The sequence below is a fragment of the Pygocentrus nattereri genome, chromosome 22, assembly GCF_015220715.1.
Source record: "Pygocentrus nattereri isolate fPygNat1 chromosome 22, fPygNat1.pri, whole genome shotgun sequence".
In the NCBI taxonomy this organism is placed as follows: Eukaryota; Metazoa; Chordata; class Actinopteri; order Characiformes; family Serrasalmidae; genus Pygocentrus; species Pygocentrus nattereri.
In genome coordinates, this window is record NC_051232.1 from 14,466,849 (window position 1) to 14,484,818 (window position 17,970).

At 37.1% G+C, this 17,970-nt stretch overlaps 2 protein-coding genes and 1 non-coding gene across 3 annotated transcripts in view; 1 reads left to right on the plus strand and 2 right to left on the minus strand.

The window, feature by feature from the left end:
• Positions 1–6,023, plus strand: part of sh3d19 (SH3 domain containing 19) — a 39,793-nt gene extending 33,770 nt beyond the window's left edge. The window contains exons 18-20 of the mRNA XM_017713531.2: positions 1,868–1,914; positions 4,324–4,510; positions 5,471–6,023. Of these exons, the coding sequence (XP_017569020.1) occupies positions 1,868–1,914; positions 4,324–4,510; positions 5,471–5,484 (248 nt within the window). The 3' untranslated portion in view covers positions 5,485–6,023. The remainder of the gene's footprint in view (positions 1–1,867; positions 1,915–4,323; positions 4,511–5,470) is intronic.
• Positions 6,024–6,619: 596 nt separating this feature from the next.
• Positions 6,620–13,037, minus strand: rps3a (ribosomal protein S3A). Its single transcript, XM_017713530.2, has 6 exons — positions 12,894–13,037; positions 11,698–11,801; positions 10,720–10,907; positions 9,107–9,315; positions 8,086–8,195; positions 6,620–6,786 (listed from the first exon to the last, which is right to left on the minus strand). The coding sequence occupies exons 1-6, from the start codon at positions 12,953–12,955 to the stop codon at positions 6,662–6,664; spliced, it is 798 nt and encodes a 265-aa protein (XP_017569019.1). The 5' UTR covers positions 12,956–13,037; the 3' UTR covers positions 6,620–6,661.
• On the minus strand, positions 10,991–11,060 carry LOC119262117. The gene has a single exon (XR_005129432.1). It is a non-coding gene; the product is annotated as a small nucleolar RNA SNORD73 (small nucleolar RNA).
• Positions 13,038–17,970: the final 4,933 nt, after the last annotated feature.

Here is a 17,970-nt window from a genome sequence, read left to right on the forward strand (position 1 = left end):
TTATAGCTGAAATTAAGTACTTTTAAGTACAGCAAAACACAATTCCCACAATATATTAACAAATTAAATAATTTTGAAAAATAAATACTGATAAAAATAAAGTGTGCAAAACTATATTTGAGCAACTGTATCAACTCTGAAGAGGCCGATGTATACATACCTACAAATAACAAGAGTTGTTTGTTTGTGATTTTGTTCTTGATTTTGATTTGAAGATTTCACATTCATCAACTGACAAGGTGTAATAAAAGTCATTTAACTGGGTTACATAGTAATTCCAGGTAATTGATGTTGTGTTGCTATAAGGTTGCTATAGTATTCCAGCTTGTCTTTAGGGCATTGCCAGGTGGTGGTTAGGTGGTTGCTAAAGTATTGTTTAGCTGTTATTAAGTTACTCCAGGTGTTGCTAGGTTATTGCTATGATATCCCAGGTGGTGTCTAAGGTGTTGCTAGGGTAGTGCTATAATATCCAAAGTAGTTGCTATTCATGCCATCATGTTTGAACAAAGTTTGTTGGTTTTATCTCAAAGGCTGTGGGCCATGAAAAAGAAAAAAAAATGTACTGATCTACTTGTTGGGAAAAAACACATTTAAGTCACAATATTGGTAAAAAAATTCGATATTTCGATATTTTCCACATTTCCTTGTGTCCTGCACAGCCAGTTATGAGTGCTAAGTGCAGTGATAGGACTGAAAAAAAAAACATGTGCACCATGTACAGTGTATGCAAAGCAGGCTATGGTCAGTAGTATTGTACATCTTCTGTGTGTGTGGGTGAGTGGACAGCACTCCCCTTTAGTGGAATGTTAAGAATGTGCCCATCTGTTTGTGTTTCATTAAGCACTCTGTCTGTGTGTGTCTCAGTTGTGGACAGTCGTTGACCCTTTAGGGACTGCTGCTCATCGCTGTCCTCCGACCTTAACTGTTATGAGATAAAACCACAGAACTGTTGTTTTTGTTGATGTAACAGTAAACTCTATCATATTGTATTGAACTGTATCGCAGCATATTGCACACCTTTCAGGGTACAAAACTCACTGGGGTGAAATCCTCAAGCCTCTTCAAAGCATATCATATTGTATTACATTGTATTGTAGAGTATTCCTTTGAATAGTATCAAACAGAATCTCTTTATATTATATTGTATCGTATTGTATTGCAGCACATCATATTGTATTGAATAGTTTTGAATAGTATTGCAGGATATTGCATTGTATTATATTGTATCACAGCATATTATATTGTGTCAAATAGGATCGAATAGTATTGCAGTATATCGTATTGTATTATATTGCATCACAGTGTATCATACTGCATTGAGTATTATCAAATAGTATTGCACATTATAGTATCAAATTATACTGTATTGCAGCATACTACATTGTACTGAATAGTATTGAATAGTATTGCAGCGGATTGTATTGTATTATATTGCATTGCAGTGTATCACATCATATCAAATTGTATTGCAGTATATTGTATCAAAATGTATTGTGGCATATTGTGCTATGCCATGCCATATAGCATTGTATTATAATGCAGCATGTCATATTGTCTAAAATTATATCACTGCATATTGTATTGAATCATATAGAGGCACTACATATAATTGAATTTTGAAATTTCGGTAATGTTGTACTGATTTCAGGTCAGCATATTAACCCTTTTTTGGCTTGCAACAAGAATAAAACAATACAAAGCAGCTCCTAAGAATTTTTAAATAATTTCTTAACAACAATGTGTTAATAAAAGGTTTCATAACTAATACACTGTTACAACAACAAAATATAATTAAGACACTATACATGAATTCAGTCTTTATTATAGAAAGTGTATGATTCTAACATTTTTCTATTTGCTCTATTAGGTATGGCTGCCTCATTCAACACACCAGCTGCTTTAACACCTGCTCAGGTATTGTAGCCACATCTGTATGCAATGATAATGTATTATAAAAGACAGATTATATAGTAGTCATACAGCATTCTTTGACTACTGTATACATAGTTATAACTATGTATATAATCAAGGCATATGAAAGGTTTAATAAAGAACTAATGCTTTTTATTAATAAAAAAAAATAATAACCTATTCATAAACACTGACACCAGAGCAAACAGTATAGTCTAAAGTAAAATCCCACAAGTAGTTCCCAAGGAATCATGTAAGGGAGTAAAAACCATTTCCTGTTTGTTGTTGTAGAGTGTTTTAAAGTTGCTGTGCCTAAGACATAAATGTAGTGTAAATATAGTCATAGCACATGTTTCAGCTTGTTAACTGTGGATAGGCTTCCCTTAATTTAATGCTAAATAATAATGACTGATAACTTACAAATAACTAATCTAAATGTTATTAACCTGGCTAATTATCTTCTAAATATGTTTGTCAGATGTACTGACTAATTAAGTATTAACCTTCAAAGCCTTCCTTGGCTTTGGCGTGGAGGTATAAAGATTTGTAAACATTTGAAGGCCTACAGTATCTCACAATAGTACAATACACAATACACCCCTCACATTTTTGCTAATATTTTATTATATCTTTTGATGGGAGACCACTGCTATATTCAAGTTTCATTTTTATAAAGTAGTCAGTGTACAGCTTGTATAGCAGTATAGATTTACTGCCCTCTGAAAATAACTCAACACACAGCTTTTAATGTCTAAATAGCTGGCAACACAAGTGAGTACACCTCACGGTGAACATGTCCAAATTGTGCCCAATTGTGTCGTTTTCCCTCCCTGGTGTCATATGGCAGTTAGCTACAAGGTTCCAGGTGTGAATGGGGAGCAGGGCTGTTAAATTTGGTGTTTTGGGTAGAATGTTCCACTCAGAACAGGCCTCGCCAGGGTCGACAATAGAAGTCCACGTGTTCAGTGTCATATCCAGAGGTTGGCTTCAAAAAATAGACCCATGAGTGCTGCAGAGGTTGAAGAAGAGGGAGGTCAGCCTGTCAGTGCTCAGACCATATGCCACAAAATGCATCAACTCTGTCTGCATGGCTGTTATCCCAGAAGGAAGCCTCTTCTGAAGCTGATGCACAAGAAAGCCCGCGAACCATGTCCTGTGGTCTGATGAGACCAAGATGAACTTGTTTGGCTCAGATGGCGGCTAGCATGTGTGGTAGTGAGGAGTACCAAGACAACTATCTCTTGCCTACAGTCAAGCATGGTGGCATCATGGTCTGGAGCTGCATGAGTGCTGTCAGCACTGGGGGGGGCTGCTGTTCATTGAGGGAAACATGAATTTCAACATGTCCCCTCCCTTCAGACACTGCACCGCATGGCAGTTTTCCAACTCGATAACGACTCCAAACACCTCCAAGATGACAGTTGCCTTGCTGAAGGTAAAGGTGATAGACTGTCCAAGTATGTCTCCAAACCTAAACCCAATTGAGCACCTGTGGGGCACCCTCAAGCGGAAGTGCAAGGTATCTAACATCCACCAGCTCCGTGACATCAAAATGGAGAAGTGGAAGAGGATTCCAGTAGCAACCTGTGCGGCTCTGGTGAATTCCATGGCCAAGAGAGTTAATGCAGTGCTAGATAATAATTGTGGTCACACAAAATATCGACACTTTGAGCACAATTTGGACATGTTCACTGTGAGGTGTTTTCACTTATCCTGCCATCTATCTATACTGTTATACAAGCTGAACACGGTAGAAATGAACCTTGGATATAACTAAGTACTCAGTGTTCTCCCATTAAAAAATGTAATAAAATATTTGCAGAAATGTGAGGGTTTTACTCACTTTTGAGATATTAAATATATGTATATATATAAACAATAATAATTAAAGTGGCAATGTAATTAAAAACTGAATTTTCTTCACTTTGATGAAGTGAGTTTGATGTTGCATGTAAACACTGTTAAAGTTTCAAAATGTACTGTCCACTTCCGAGTCCTGACAGTTCAGACATAGAAATAACACTGCAAAAACAGCCCATTTTGAATTTGTTTTGTGATGTCACACAAACAAGTACATTTACATGTGTACACCTTTTTTAACCTACAGCAGTGTATCTCCGCCCACTCATGCTGAAGTTCTAGCAGGAGTGCTCAAGACCAGAATGTTTTTTGAATGAGGCCTTGTAGAGGGCAGCCAATCAAAACAGAGCTTTATACTCTTTAATCTTAAAAGGATAGTAACAAAATCAGCCTGTTTAATTCTGTTGGCTAAATATATGAACTCACACAACTGTGATATGTGGCTCTTGGATAATAAATGAAATATATGAAAAATGTAGCATATGGGTAATTTAATAAATATAGCCACAAGTTTTCTCATCTGTTATTATATATTTGCATCTGTGTTTGTAGGTAGAGAGTCACGGGGTGGAGTGGGTTGAGGCCCTGTATGATTTTACTGCTGAAGCAGAAGATGAGCTGCCGTTCGTGCAGGGTGATATGATCCTGGTGACAAAGCACCTGGACATGGAGTGGTGTAGCGGGAGGCTAAATGGCAGGGAGGGCATTTTCCCCGCCGCCTTCGTACGCACCTTCTCAGGTATACTGCAAAACACGAATATGAATTACATTCTTCTGACATGCACTAATATTACACAGTCCTTGCCTTTTTGTTCAGCCTCACAAAGATTTATCCCTACTTTCTTTATTTGTAAACAAGGACGCTTATAATAATGACTTATTTATACTACACTTTAGTTTAAGGGTCTATAATCTGCATTTCTACCTCTTGAAGACCACTGAAAATGTCTCTGTGGTTTAATGTACCAAATACCACAGTTTATCTTTACATGAGCATATCCTAGCCTCTCTTCCTTAGAAATAAATAGGCTGTTTTTTGTTACTGTGCCTTCGAGGAATATGAAAATGAACTCTAAATTAAACAGCAAAAAGAGCCTTTGAATTCCCTTTTTCTGTGATATCAAGTGAACTAAATTATTTACATACACCCACGTTTTCAGCTCACAGCAGTGAAATGAAATGTTAAAAAGTCTGGCAATCAGAAATATCCACCTCTAAAAGCTCCCTCACAGAAAGTTATTACAGGAAATTCACTGCCTGGCTGTTTCAGATCTTTTTTTTTTAAATAAATCTTTGACAAATATGTACATGCATAAATTGTGAGGCAAAATAGTGCCCAAAGAAAACTTTTTTCCCAGATTTTCCACTATTTTACCATCATCAACATTACATATAAAAACTCAGATGATATGTGTAGGCTCACTGCTGGTTTCAGATAGAAAATAAAATGGCCACTATGAATGATTTTGTTTACATTTCCACTGAATAATGCAGGCATTTTGAAAAATCAGTGAAATTCTTCATATTTGATGTTGTGTAGTTGAAATAGTATTTGACTTTTACTGAAGCCTTAAAAGGTATAAACAGTACTGAATATAAAACAATTCGTTATCCTTTGTTAAATATTTATACTAATCAATTCCTAAAAGCTTTTGAAATGGAAATGCATTCACTGACTTAAAATTGATATTCTGTGAAGGTGGTTTCCCATGACAATATTATCTGGACCAGCTGGACGAACCAACAAGCAGTGAAGAACCCAGCTTAAGTCCTGCAGTGGTGGCTGGACTGGATGCCTTTGTCCTGTGTCTCTGATGAGATTATGATTGCACCTCATCACTGATCAGCTGATGTGCCAGAAGACACTTCTGTCCAAAATGTGCTCCTGCTCCAACTTCTTTTATTGTTTTACTGTGCTTGGCCCATAAAAATCCTACTGGACGAGACAGCTGTGGGTTGATGTTTCTTTTGCTGTCTGCCTCATCTGTATAACTCTGGCATATTTATAAATGTGATTTTAATGAAACCCCTTTTTTGTGCATGCACATACTAGCTTGTATTTGAATTGTACATCTAACTGTTCCCGTTTACAGTATTCATCTATTTAAGATGGGGAATCGTGACACGACTTGCGCTATGAATTGAGAATATTTAACCTGTATTATGTTGCCCCCTTGAGGCAAAAGTATGCCAAACCTATAAAACACTACTTTGGAATTCTTTAATAAAGTATTGTAATACTGCAACTCTAAGCATATTTTACTATCTATCCATATTGCTTTGTTGTCCGTTATTGAGAAAGCTAGAACTCTGCATCATGAAATCATTACAGAACACTTCAGCTAAACTACTACCAAGGGTCTGACCATAAAGTACTCAAGATTAAACAGCAATTGTGCTTCTCAGCGAGCAATCATCCATTTCCTCCCAACAATAAAATACACATAAGACAAACTACATTATACTTATTTCACCTTTTTGAAGAGAGTTGCCACACAAACTATCACAATATGCAGTATCCAAAAACTCAAAGCCAGTAAATTAAGCACCATTCAGCACCAACAGCACTGCTGAATTTCTCTACAGAAGTGTGCCTTTCAGCATTTTGCCATTACTGTTAAAATAAAGTTCTATTAAAACCACAGAAAGCCATAGTGTAATTTTAACTTCACTCTGTGTGAACTAACACCTGAAACCTAATTACATTCAATCACATATAACCAAACTTGTCATTTATGGACACGTTGACCGCAACACGTTCTATGAAGTACAGCAGTGCTCTGTACTGTATCTGCTAAAGTGCATTTAGAGCATCATCCATTTAATAAAACCACACAACACAGGATAATCAAATTTACACATTTTATTGACTTTGCATGTGCACAGGAATTTAAACACTCTCCTGGATGGGGGGCTCGTATCCATCGGCTCTCTCCACCTTGGCCCCAGTGTCGCCCTCTGCTGGCTTAGCGGAGCTGGCGCCTCCCTCACCGTGCAGTTCCATCAGCTTACCCACTGCGTAATAAACACGTGTCATTTCAACGCTGCATGCAGACATTCCTTCAGAGTTTAGTTCAGAGCCTAACCAATTAGGTATCTTTAGCAGGCCTAAATATGCTGGGGTCTCGTCAGAACTAAAGCCAGGAACTAAACCATTTGAAAGCAGGTCCGAAAAAGAATGTGCCCATTGTGTTGAAGGAAAGTAAAGGGACTGCAGGCAAGAGCTTTTGCCAAAGATTTACTTTACTTACATTACATCTTGCCAGAAGTGGGTGGAGTACACAAATCATGTACTTGAGTTAAAGTAGATATACCCAAGGTTAAATAGTACTCCAGTAAAAGTCCTTACTCTAGACCTCAACTTGAGTAAAAGTACAAAAATTTGCCTTCAAATGTACTTAAGTACCGAAAGTAAAACTACTAAAAGATTAATTATGGCTCTAATGTCATGTCATGTTATCATTTTTGTAACAAGACTCGCTTCATGAACTCATTTTAGGTGAAAATCCTCCAATGTCTCTCTGGGTAACCAGTCTTAATAGAATGTCATTAATTAGTGATGCTGACATCTATTAAAATGATCATAAGCACAAAACACTGAAGGCAAACAGTTTCCATCAGGGAGAACCGAGTGGTTCTGAAATCACTTTTACAAAACAAGCAAAGTTTCAGTTTAAGATTACTTTGTAAATTAGTTACAAGTTGAATAAAAACTTGCTTTAAACTCAGGTTCACAAGTAAGTTTTCCTTTACTATATTGATCTGTAGGTCTCTGTTCATAAACAAACTAACCAAAACTAATTTACTCTAAAATGAAAGTTTGTATGAATTCAGAAAAAAGAAACATGCCAGTCACAACTGCATGTGTGTACATATTTCTATATTGTGGTCTATTTACACAAAGTTGGGTTAGTTCATCATTTAGGTAGACCTATGTGCTCCCAAATTTTTACACTGCTGCACTGACAAACCATGTGCTGCACTGGGTTGGTATGACCAACAGATCAAAACAAGCTCAGATCCCCACTCTGCCCTGATTGGTGTTCTTGCTTTTCTTGCTTTTCTTGCTTTGCACTTTTTGTTGACATGTTACATTTTTATACACACAAAAACAAAAGGAAAGACAAATTTCTCAAAATGTAGTGGAGTAAAAAGTAAGATATTTGACTCAAAAATGTAGGAGTGAAAGTAAAAAGTCACTCAAAATGGAGATACTTAAGTACAGTAACTAATTACATTTACTTACTGTCCACCACTGCATCTTGCATACCAACAACCAGGACAATCACAATCTGTTAAAGTGCAGAAACTTACACTCAAACTTGGGTTTCTTCAGCATCTTCACTTTCCGGACATAGACGTCATGCAGGGGATAGATGGACTGGCAGGCCTTCTCAATGTCCTTTCCAATACTGTCAGGGATCCTGTACAACAAATTATTCAACTCTTAGTACATAACTAGACAATGGGGAATTACTTTGCTTTTTACGTATCTGGGTCAAGCAAAATAAACACAGTAATTGCTAAAAATTTTAAGACAGATGTAACAAAACCAAGAGTGTAAACGTCATAAACTAACATTTATTTAGTTTACACATTTCAGCCTTCAATGCTGGCTTTTCAATTTAGTACAAGACTAGGTCTAATTTATGTCCAGGAATCCAGCTCTGCAAGTACTAGAAAGCAGCATCAGCTTAACCCAATATCAAGACTGGGCCCCAGCATAAAAACCCATACTAGTCAGCACAGCTACAACTTGCGGATGATAAAATCTAAAGAGGATGATGCAGACATAACTGTACTTCCTTTGATGTTTTGCAGATCCATAAAAGTGGCTGCTCATTTAGACACAAGTCATCAATAACAGCAAATTAGTTTTTCAATTTGTTTCAGCCAACATTTGAAATATGTATACACTCACTCCAGAAGAACAGAACAATTGTGATGCTGAGCTACTGAGCCAAGTCACCTGCCATTTTTCAATTTTCACTGTTTTAGCTAATTATTGCTGCTGCTTCAGAGTTTAATAAAATATCAAGCTGCAATTACAAAACTACAGAGTGCTTTTAATTTGAAACATCAGTTATAGGAAGTGGACAAACATGGGGGGGGGGCATGTTACATGCATGTATAAGCAGCAACGTATTTAAAAAAAAAAAAAAAAAAAAAATTTTTTTTTATAAATGTTTCTCTATCCGTACCAGCTGATTTGTACAAGTACAAAATCAGCATGCTACAATTCTAACTCACAATTCTCACTCCAAAACTGTCATCACCACATTTATATTCATATACCGCAACACATTTTTACGCACCCTCTAGAAACAGCACTTACAGTTTGTTGACCACCTCCTTCAAGTCATTGGTTTGGACCTCACGGGTCATGATTTCCATCATCTTCTTGCGGATCTGGCGGACTTGCTGGTGCTGAGCGTACGAGGTCTTCCTAATCTGATTGGTGCGCTTCTTGGTGAAGCCAACGCAGAACAGACGCAGCAGGTAACCATCGGTGGTCTTCACATCCACATGGGCCTCAATCATAGTCTGGAGAGGGGTAAAAGAGGGGAATTAGCAATGCACAGCACACCTCATGTAAATGGAAGTATAACAGTAGACAATGATAAATGTACAAGGCTATACCGTTGTGCATGTTTATAGACAGTGTCAGCAGCAAACCATAAAATCAAGTTTAATGTTTGAGGCAAGTGCCATGATTTAGGCATGCAGCTAACCTTTTGCTAATTGATGGACTGTAAGCTTTCATCACTTGTAAGCTACATCTGCCTTGCAGCTCCACTGCTAAAACTACTGAATAAACCTACTTAATAAACTTAATATAAATAATAATTAAGGATGATAACTGAGCACATTTGATACAGTAGTTAAAGCACTTTCCAAACAGTAAACCTAAGAAACAAAAGCAATGAAGAAAAAATAAATAATACACCAAGAACGAATAGCTAAACAAAGGCAAAACTACAGTATTGAAGGCTAAATTAGAGAAACATTAATCTGTCATGTTAAGGATCAAATTGAGGCTGATAACATTTTGGGGCAACCATCTGGCCAAAACCATCTTTAAGATCAAAATGGACACTAAAGCAAGTGTAATCTCCTGAAACTGGTATAAAATGCTTTAGCTTTTTAAAAAGGCATTTCTCTAAAATGCACATTTATAATTTTATCTTCTCCTATGCTTCAACTGTAACAAGTTTCTGTACCAGTCATTTTTCAAATACACTTGAAATTTTACATGACCTCTCCTAATCCCTTAAAATAGCCAGTTACTGTGCTTTCAAATGATAGGCCATGCTTCATTGAAAAAAGCTCCTGAAACACTTCATACAGTTTCAGTGGGAACCTACTGCAGGCCAATTGGCATATAAATATATATGTAAATGAATTGGCTCCTTTGACGTCATGAGTACACTGAACTCTAAGCAGGCTGTTTTAGAAGGTTAGTTTCCATATGGACTGAGGAGTGAACAGTACATTTTGAAGCATTAAATGGTCCATATGCCAGATGTTTCTTGCATTTCAGCTGCCCCTCTTGAACTCCAAAGTGGTCTTATTTTTACAGCTTTGCTTTCCTTTAAAATTAAGCAGACTGTTTCATCACTGCGTCTTTAGAAACATTTTAATGACAGCTGTTGCACACAGCAGTTCTGTACTGTGCCTTAAAAGCTACCCAGGCTGAAACATACCTTATAACTTAGTATGAATGGATGGACCTGAACTGCTGAAAGGTGAACAGATGGATATGTAAAGGTTTTGCTCTCAGGATGTCACAAAAATACTGCATCCCAATCAGGCCATTTTCTGTAGTTTTAGTATCCATATACAGGCTGTACTGACTATGTACTACATTCAACAAAAAATGAAGATTTGGTTTTCCACAATGTGGGAAAGTGAACTCAAATCAAGTGAACACGCTGTAAGCTGCCCTACCTGCCACTTCTTAACCATGGAGCACATCTTGTCACGGGTCAGGTCCATCCCATGAAAGTTGGTCAGGCAGTTCTTCCCCTGCACATCCTCAGTGATCAGCTTGAACTTGCGGAAGGCAACCTCATCGTTCTGCAAATCAGCAAGACTCACCTCAAACACGCGGCCTTTCAGACCGTCAGAGGCGATTCCTAAATGAAAAGAAGACAGCACCTTTCTGGTGAGTCTCACCAGGAGTTTCAAAATTAAAGAGCACTACTGAAGAAAATGTGGGAATATCAGGAGATCTCAATAATGTAATCACTGCTCTTCATCTGGGACCAAAACTAGTGTCATCATGTATTCCCAAGTAGTCAGCCATGAAGAGTAAGTTTGGTAAAGCAGATAAAGTTTTATATCATGATTACATAAATCCAGGGTGTTTCACAAAGCTCTTCACTGACAAATAACCTAAGCCAACATGAGATCTGTCCCAAAAGCAGTAGCAGAGCTTATGTCCTTGTCATGATCACTAGCAAAAGTTTTGTAAGGGACATGAGCTCAATTACATGGTACTATTTTGATTGTTTGGTGTCCAAACATTCTTAATCAGCTGGATTTAGTGCCCCATAGCAAGAAGAGAAAAATCATATTCATAGATAAGTATTTAAATGTGGCACTTATTACACGTTCACATTGGTGGGTGACATCTAAATTAACAGTAATAATTTACTCAAAGTAACAGGACCATTTCTCTTGGTACATTTATCACAAAACGCTTACAAAATGTAGAGGGAAGCTCACGGTTTCAAAATAAACTCAAGACAAAAACTAGGATAAACGGTCTTGTTCTGGCAGCAACAATACACCGAAGAACTGAACAGGACTGAACACCCCATCTTATTGGACAGACTTAATCTTGGTCTTATGTTATTGGGTTAAGTGAAGAAATCCTGCTTTGTAAGATATACTTCATTTTATATCACTAGCTTCAATACTCACTGGTTCCCTGAGTCCTGGTGACCAAAGTCTTGCCCAGGTTGCGGATGTTGAACATGGCCGGTGCTTTGACATCATACCAGTCCTTTTTAGAGAAGGGATCAACACTGCAAAAGAGCATTACAGAAGATAAATAATTGGCATTTCAACTTGAGCTCAGTGAGAAGAAAGCAGAAACACAAAAATAAACAGCGATCCCAGATCACAACCAAATTCTGGATTACAGGTTTAACCAGCAAAAGGTGGTGTTTAGAGGGCTACAGCCACAACACACTGATCTAACAACCACAATGTCATGATAGCTCTTTTTGGAGAACAGATCACTGTTATAAAGAAAATTAACAATATTACACACATTTTCAACCAAAATGTTGTAGTGAAGAAATCAACATTGTAAGAGGTGGTATACAGAGAACGTTAACTGTTCTACATTTAATAAACAAGCACTCATTGAGAAAGAAACACCACTACAAAAGATGCAAACGTGTTTCTTGGGGGAGGAAAAGCTGAACACTGCTAAAGTGGTATTTGGAGCACTTCACCCACGACACGTTGATCTAACAATCACAACCTCACAGTTGCAATCATAGTGAACACATTAATACAGCAGAGGTGAAGCTTGAGACATACTGCAGTCAAATCCTAGTCAGCAATTTCTGAAGAAAGATACAATAGTAGAGAAGTTTAACCATGACACGTCGGTCTTCTAATCATAGTTTAATCTGCTAAACGCCAACACCTAAAGCCTTTCTCGGACCAAATAAAGCGAACTTTAACCAACAAGCACCGATCAAGTTCACAGATCCACTAACATGGACTAACGTTACAAGAAACTTTCCACGCCGAATGGCGACATCACTGCATCCAACTACTAAACATGAAGGAAGCCTAGGTCAGAACAAGTGAGCTAACCAAGTTAGCAATCTTAGCTCGGCTCTTTAGATGCAATTTGAAATAGCTGCCCCTAACAACGGAACACCCCAATTTATATGTAACACAGACAACCACAAATATTAATTTTCCTGCCGGTTTCTACGGACGTTACACCCGGATAACTAGCACCGGGCTGCGGCGCCACGGCGCTCGGTTTAAAATCTACCGATTATCCGCTCCATCCACCATTTTAATAAACCAAAAACAGCCCCGTCGCCTTTAATAAACCATTTTAAAGCAAGCGGGGCGTAAATTATTCGACTTACATCTTCTTCTTGGCCCCTTTTTTGCCTCCTTTGGTGAGTCTCTTGTTCTTACCGACCGCCATGATGAACGCAGGGAGCGAAAGAGGGTGAGATACGCAACTATCGCGAGACTTAACGGCTTAGGAGAAGAGCGATATATCGCGAGATTGGTGGCCCCTCAACGTCCAACTGCGCCACCAGCTGGTGGTTGTTAGGAAGTAACCGCGAAACCGCTTCGATTGCTTAATGATTGCGTTTTAACCTGACATTTTAACTGTTTCACGTTTTCCTTTACAATTTAAAAGATGTAAAGAGATAAAAAAAGGCTAACTGAATTAAGAACAAAAAACTTTAATAGCTTTTAAAACAAAGGATAGAACGAGGTGAGCATTTTTATCAATCAATCAACCAATCAATCAATTAAATAAATAAATAGTTTTGGTTTTTTTTAAATAATTTTTTTCACTTTTTATTAATATTATTAGGTAAAGGTATATGGTTGTATACAAGGTAGATATGAACAATGATCATAATCATCAGATCAGAAGTCAGCAGAAAAAACAGCAGGTGTTCATATTTATTTGTTGAACTAGAATAGCATGATGTTGAGATGATGCTGGATTAATGCACTAAAATATCTGCATTTTCCATTTTATTAATGCCCAGGCTGAAATGGGGAGAACATGCAAACTTCACACAGAAAGGTCCCTGGTCAAACCCATGGCCTTCTTGCTACGCACTGTCCCAAATGCTGCCCCTTTAGTAATGCAAAATAATACAAAAAATATTTCTATGTAATATTAATTCAGGTAGATGTAGTACAAATTGACACATACATGTATTTTTTGTTATTTAAAAAATGATAAACGTTTATGTATCAGCATGGGCTCATATACAGTTCTCATATTGATGTGTCCCTGCTAAAAAGCCAGTCCAACTCCTTGATACCTGATATAGTGCACCGTATGTATTTGCATAAATACACATAACTAACCGGTACTTGATCACACATTAGGCTGTAGATCACTGTTGCTGAATTTGATGTACTTACCATTGGTACTGTGTTGTTATTTGCAACAGTTACACTGAGCCCCATCCTTACCTCTATCTGAATACCACCTACAGTTGTTTATTGTGTAAAGACACTCACACCAGCAGCGGTCAAACAGGTTAACCGAGCTGTGTGAGTGTGGGTTCAGAGCGCAGGAAGGCCACCATAGAGCCCCTGTTCACAGACTTTCCTCATACTGTGCAGAGTTGTTAAGGAGTCTCTAATATACTTGATTATGTGGTGTCTGACACTGAATGACATACATTACACAACCAAGCGTATGTGGACTACTGAATCACACCTAAATGAGCTTGTTGGAAATCCCATTTCAAAATCATAGGCACACGAAGCAATATAGAGTTTGCAGCCCTTTGGAACAGAATCCACACTTCTGCAAAGGCTTTCCACAAGATTTTGGAGGTTGTCTGTTGGAATTTGTGCCCATTTAGTCAAAAGAGCATTTGTGAGTTCCAGCCCGGAAATCCAAAGAAACAACAACGTCTGAAAAAAACAACGAGGTGGATAAATGAAAATATAAGATTTGAGTTCACTGCTTATACTTAAGCCAAAAAGTTCCAAAATGAGAAGAACAGTTGCTGTACTGATAGATGTGTAGTAAAGCTTCATTGCAGTTAGTTGCTATACATTACTCAATACCTAAAGCCGAATTCCACCAATTTTTCAAAATGTCACCATAAATTGTTGACATGCAAATAATGTCATTCAAACTGGTTTACTTTAAAATGGTTTGTTGTAGAACTCAGATTTCTTTAAAGTGGTGGTGAAAGGAACCAGGAGTCGCCATGTCTCTGAATCCTACAGAGTGGTAAATCTGAAAATGTATGTCTCTTTGCTGGCTATTTTGCCTCACAACACCCTGCATATACCCCTCCATCATGAATGGGCTTTTGAAAACATATTTGCTGCAGGCCAAGACTTTTTCTTAACTACTGTAAAATTTCTAAGACATCAGGCAGCGTATTCATAACCATTTCATGTAATAACTTACTGTGAGAGAGCTTTTAGGGGTGGACATCTGGCTACTATCACCAGCACTGTAAACAATCCTGACTAGAACAGAGCATTTCACAGCAAACCATTCTAAAAGACTGGGAAGGTAAAGTGTTTGGTAATGATGTAAATCGAAAATGAATTATCATTGTGCATGCCTAAACCATCACATACTTTCCTTAAACCGTGCGTGGTTGTTAAGTAGTCTCTAATATACTTGATTATGTGGTGTTACTGCATATTTTGGTCATAATCTGTACAGTGGTCACATGAAAAATATGATGGATAGGCTTCATTCTCTCTTTGCTCAGGTTTTTGAGGTCAGATGGCCAACACCACGGCAATACCACCAGGGGCCTTTTGCCCAGGGAGTTTGTGATCACAGGCACACTCGCTGACAGCTCTCTAGGGAACCAGAGAGCAAACTCCCTTTATAACAAAATCACAAACATGAAGGTGACTCTTCCTTGAAATAAATCTATTAAATAATGTTATTATCATACATTATTGTTATATGTTAGTCTTTTATTGTACACTATTGCACATTACACAAACCCAATTAAAAAAGAGTTATGATAGTAACAAATGTAATGTTATGTAATGTAAATAAAGGAAATGTAAATAAAAACAGACAGCAATGATTTGCAAATTCTGTTTTAACTGTATTCAGTTGAAAAGAGTGCAGACACAGGATTTTTAATGTTTCAACTAATTAATTTTTGTTATTTTTAATGGTTATGCATGCAGAATGTGGTTTGGCATTGTTTTTCTGAAACAGGCAGTGACATTGCTGAAAAACACATTGTCTTGATGGCAGTATATCGTTGTTGTCGGATTAAAACCTCATGTCTCCAAAATTGTAACTTTACAGGAGAAGGTAAATACATACTTTACTTTTAATGTAAATCAATGGGACCAGACTTTTTTTCCAAGTAATTTTAGGTCAATTCTGTTGGTCCATTCATCATGGAATTTATATTATATAGATATAGATATATATTATATAGATACCATGTGTGCTTTCAAATTATGTCAAAAACTGAAAAATGATCAAAATGGAGATACAAGGTAGCGATATGTTGCCCCAAAATGCACATGTACATTTCAGTATTAATGGTTTATTCACAGATGTGTAAGTTACCTGCTAACAGGACCCCATTTCATGACAGACACTGACTTTTAAACTTTACACTGGTAAAAATCTGGATGGTCCTTTTTCTTTTTGGCCCAGAGAACACAGCATCCATTATTCCTAAATATAATCTGAAAGAACTCATAAAACCACAATACATTTTTCTACATTGCATCAGTCCATCTCAGGTAAGCTTTAGCCCAGATAAGTCATTGATTCTTTATTGTTATTGCCTCGTTTGAGCTTGTTTTTGTTTTTTTCATTTAATTTGTCAGTTTGAGTTATTTTAGTTGATTAAGTTTCATTTCTTTTCAATCCCGGTTTAATTTGCTTGGCTACACTGTAAATGAGGGTCATCCTCAATGTTGACTGAAAAGTTTAAAGATTGCTCTCTGACATCACAAAAATGGTGAATTGAAAGCAGGCTGTTTTAGCAGTTTGGTTTCCATATCCACATGTAGATTACGTATAGACTATGTAGACTATGTATAGACTATGTAGACTATTTTGAAATTAACAATGTTTACTTACTATATCAAACTCTTTTATTTAAAAAAAATTGAAAAATCTGATATCTGGTACTTGGCAAGAAATCATACTGATCCAACAATTGTGAACATTAATAAATGACATCATTATACATTACACTCATTTTCTAGACCAGTTTGCAGATCAGCTATTTCTAATATGATATCATTAAATGTAATGTAGCATGTTCAAGAAATATTTTGGCGTGTTTTGGGTTATGTATTTTCTATCATTTATTGCACTTTTTGCTATGTTTTGTTTTGCTACGGGCTCATTTTGGGGCTAGGAACCACGTGTGTGTGTGTGTATGTGTGTGTAAGCTGAGGGAGAGCGAGAAAGAAAGATTTCCACACCTTGTTCTGTTTGGATATGCATAGTTGTGTGAGTGTGACTGCAAGACAGTGAAGAACATTTCAGGTAATAGGTTAAGCTAACTAGAAAGCAAGGTATATAACTGGCCAAACTAGACATGTAGTGCCATAAAATTACCAGAAACAAAAATAAATAATTAATTATGGGTAATATAAGTGTTTTAGCTGTCTCTCAAGCAGGTGGGAAATAAAGTAGGCCTGCAACTAGAAAAGTATTTTCTGTTGGTTCTCGTTTGGGTGAGTTGTTTTTGAATGTACAGTGTAAACATAACCTTATAAAGTGAGTGCTTCTTCATTAAACACTGCAGTGAGATGTGTGAAATATGGTGTATGTTCATTGTTATATGGCAAAAATGAATCACACAAATATGTAAATCTGTCAGTATCAAGCTAGCAAGATCAGTTTATTTAAAATAGCCTACTTGGACTGTATTAGCTTTAGTAGCATAGAGTCTTACTAATACCAGCAACAATAACAACAACATTAGGAACATCTTGGTGGTCAAATATTTGGAAGCTCACAACGATTGTTTATTTTTGATATTTCATCACAAGATCACTGAAAGTTTTCTGCTTCTTGAATCTCTTAGTTAAATACCTTTCAGAGATTTCTTCCAGGGGGTGATGTCCACCCAGAAATTTGCTGTTGTGATCCAACACTAATTTATTCTATATGCTGCATTTAAGCCCCCTGCAAGCTAAAAGCTTTTTGGGTCCCTGCATGCATATTTTCCAAATGAAGAACTCAAGGAAAACCAAATTTTCCTTACTTTTTAAAAATCCACTTATAATGTTTGTACTGTTTTATGTACCAAAATCAGAGGGGCCAATGTGCCAAAAAAGATACAAAACAAGATATATGCAGATATATATATCCCATCCATTTTCTAAGCCGCTTCTCCGTCAGGGTCGCGGGGGGGTGCTGGAGCCTATCCCAGCAGTCTTTGGGCGGAAGGCAGGATACACCCTGGACAGGTCACCAGTCCATCGCAGGGCAGACAGACA

Bases quoted from the DNA above. Each gene is read 5' to 3' on its own strand.
- rps3a (XM_017713530.2), bottom strand. From the start codon at position 12,955: ATGGCGGTCGGTAAGAACAAGAGACTCACCAAAGGAGGCAAAAAAGGG. The intron at 10,908-11,697 runs GTGAGTATTGAA...CTTTTCATTTAG, and splicing joins CACCAGGACTCAGGGAACCA to GAATCGCCTCTGACGGTCTG. The intron at 6,787-8,085 runs GTAAGTTTCTGC...TTTATTACGCAG, and splicing joins GAAGAAACCCAAGTTTGAGT to TGGGTAAGCTGATGGAACTG.